At 58.0% G+C, this 1,840-nt stretch overlaps 1 protein-coding gene across 1 annotated transcript in view; it reads left to right on the top strand.

Annotated features, from left to right (window-relative positions):
* The window catches only part of WLS (wntless Wnt ligand secretion mediator), a gene marked incomplete at both ends in the record, with an annotated part of 13,318 nt that extends 11,814 nt beyond the window's left edge, over nucleotides 1-1,504 (top strand). The window contains 3 exon segments of the mRNA XM_008942594.1: nucleotides 571-707; nucleotides 1,068-1,236; nucleotides 1,379-1,504. Of these exon segments, the coding sequence (XP_008940842.1) occupies nucleotides 571-707; nucleotides 1,068-1,236; nucleotides 1,379-1,504 (432 nt within the window).
* Between the last annotated feature and the right edge of the window lie 336 nt (nucleotides 1,505-1,840).

The raw sequence follows: 1,840 nt of genomic DNA, 5'->3' as shown, positions 1-1,840 counted from the left end.
GTGTCTGGAACCCCTCCCACCACTGTCCCTCTGAGCAGAGGCAGCTGCTGTGGTGGCCGCAGACGGTGGTGGGAGGACGTGTCTGGAGAAGGGCCTTCATGTGGCTGATGCATTTCCCTCCAGTGGTGACTGAGCTTTGTGACTCTCCTGAGGGGGATGGAGCCCTGGAGGAGCTGCCCAGAGAGGCTGTGGAGTCTCCTGCTCTGGAGAGATCCCAAACCCACCTTGGCACCATCCTGGGCACCCTGCTGTGGGTGAGCTGCTGGAGCAGGGGGTGGGATGAGATGATCTCCAGAGGTCCCTGCCAACCCCACCACTCTGTGACTCTGGGATCTTGTGACTTGCCTGGGAGCAACTCCACCAGCTTTTTCCACACCGTGTCAGTGCCCCTCTCTTGCCAGCTCTCCAGCTCTGTGTGTGTTGGTATTTTCAGGACTTCTGAAGCCTGTTCAGATTGCCTGGGTGCCAAGTAGACATCTTTCAAAGAGTAGTTCCATCTCCTTGTACTCACCACGGAGCGAGGATGTCACACCCTGTCCAACTCTTGCTTTCCACCTTGATTTCCTTTAGGGCATCCATCAAAACGGAGGCTTTACAAAGGTGTGGTTTGCCATGAAGACCTTCCTCACCCCCAGCATTTTAATTATCATGGTGTGGTACTGGAGAAGGATCACGCTGATGACACGAGCTCCTGTCCTGCTGGAGAAGTGAGTAGGGGCCCACAGGGTGGCCGAGGTGGCCCTCAAACAAGAGGACCCTGACTGAGCTTATCACTGCTCCCAGGCAGAGCTCGTGGCAGGGGAGATAGGGATGGGTTCTTCTCTGTCCTCTCCCTCCAACCCTGGCAGCAGAAGACCTCTGTAGCTTCTCTTTCCTTGCCCACTGAACCCCCAGAGAACGAGTAGCTGCATCTGCTCCTGGCCACCCCAAAGGGTTTGCTGGCAGGAGGTGACACCCCACCACCACTACCCAAGCTGTGCCAGCCCTCCTCCCACACACCTTTGGCTTCTGGGGCTCCGTGGCTTTGCCTTGCAAGCTGGGCAGAGGTGGTCCTTCTGCCTCTGCAGGGTCATCTTTGCTCTGGGGATCTCCATGACGTTCATCAACGTCCCCGTGGAGTGGTTTTCCATTGGCTTTGACTGGACCTGGATGCTGCTCTTCGGGGACATCCGACAAGGCATCTTCTATGCCATGCTCCTGTCCTTCTGGATCATCTTCTGCGGAGAGCACATGATGGTGGGTGTGGCAAGGAAGGGAAGGGGGTTTCCAGCCCTGCTGCCAACGCCAGGGATGGGTGTGGTGCCAGGTTGGGAGGACTTTCAGGCTGACTTGCTTGTCCTTCTTCTCCTTCTCCTCACCTCTGGATGGTGCCCATCAGGACCAGAACGAGCGGAATCGCCTCGCGGGGTATTGGAAGCAGGTTGGCCCCATAGCTGTTGGCTCCTTCTGCCTCTTCATCTTTGACATGTGTGAGAGGTAGGTGCAGCTCTGCTCTCCAGCCTGTGTGAGCCTTCCCTGAGCAGAGGCTCCTGGCCACCTCCTGCAGCAGGGTCCAACCCCTAGGGCTGGAGGCACAGCCCCAGCTCATGGAGTGAGGAGAGGCTCCTGTGAGTGCACTGAAGCATCTTCATCCATGACACAGGGGATCAAGGGCACTCCCTGTGAGTCTGCAGATGACACCGAGCTGAGGGGTGCAGTTGGCACATGGGGGATGGGATCCATCCAGAGGGACTTGGACAGGCTTGAAGTATGCCCATGGGATCCTCGTGAAGGTCCACAGGGAGATCCTGCCCCTGGATCTGGGAACCCCTCTTACCAGCCCAGGCTGGGGGTGCAGGGC

This window comes from Merops nubicus, unplaced genomic scaffold (assembly GCF_000691845.1).
Source record: "Merops nubicus isolate BGI_N331 unplaced genomic scaffold, ASM69184v1 scaffold22270, whole genome shotgun sequence".
Lineage (NCBI taxonomy): Eukaryota > Metazoa > Chordata > Aves > Coraciiformes > Meropidae > Merops > Merops nubicus.
Note: the sequence above shows the minus strand (reverse complement) of the source record. Positions and strands in the feature narration are given on the sequence as shown.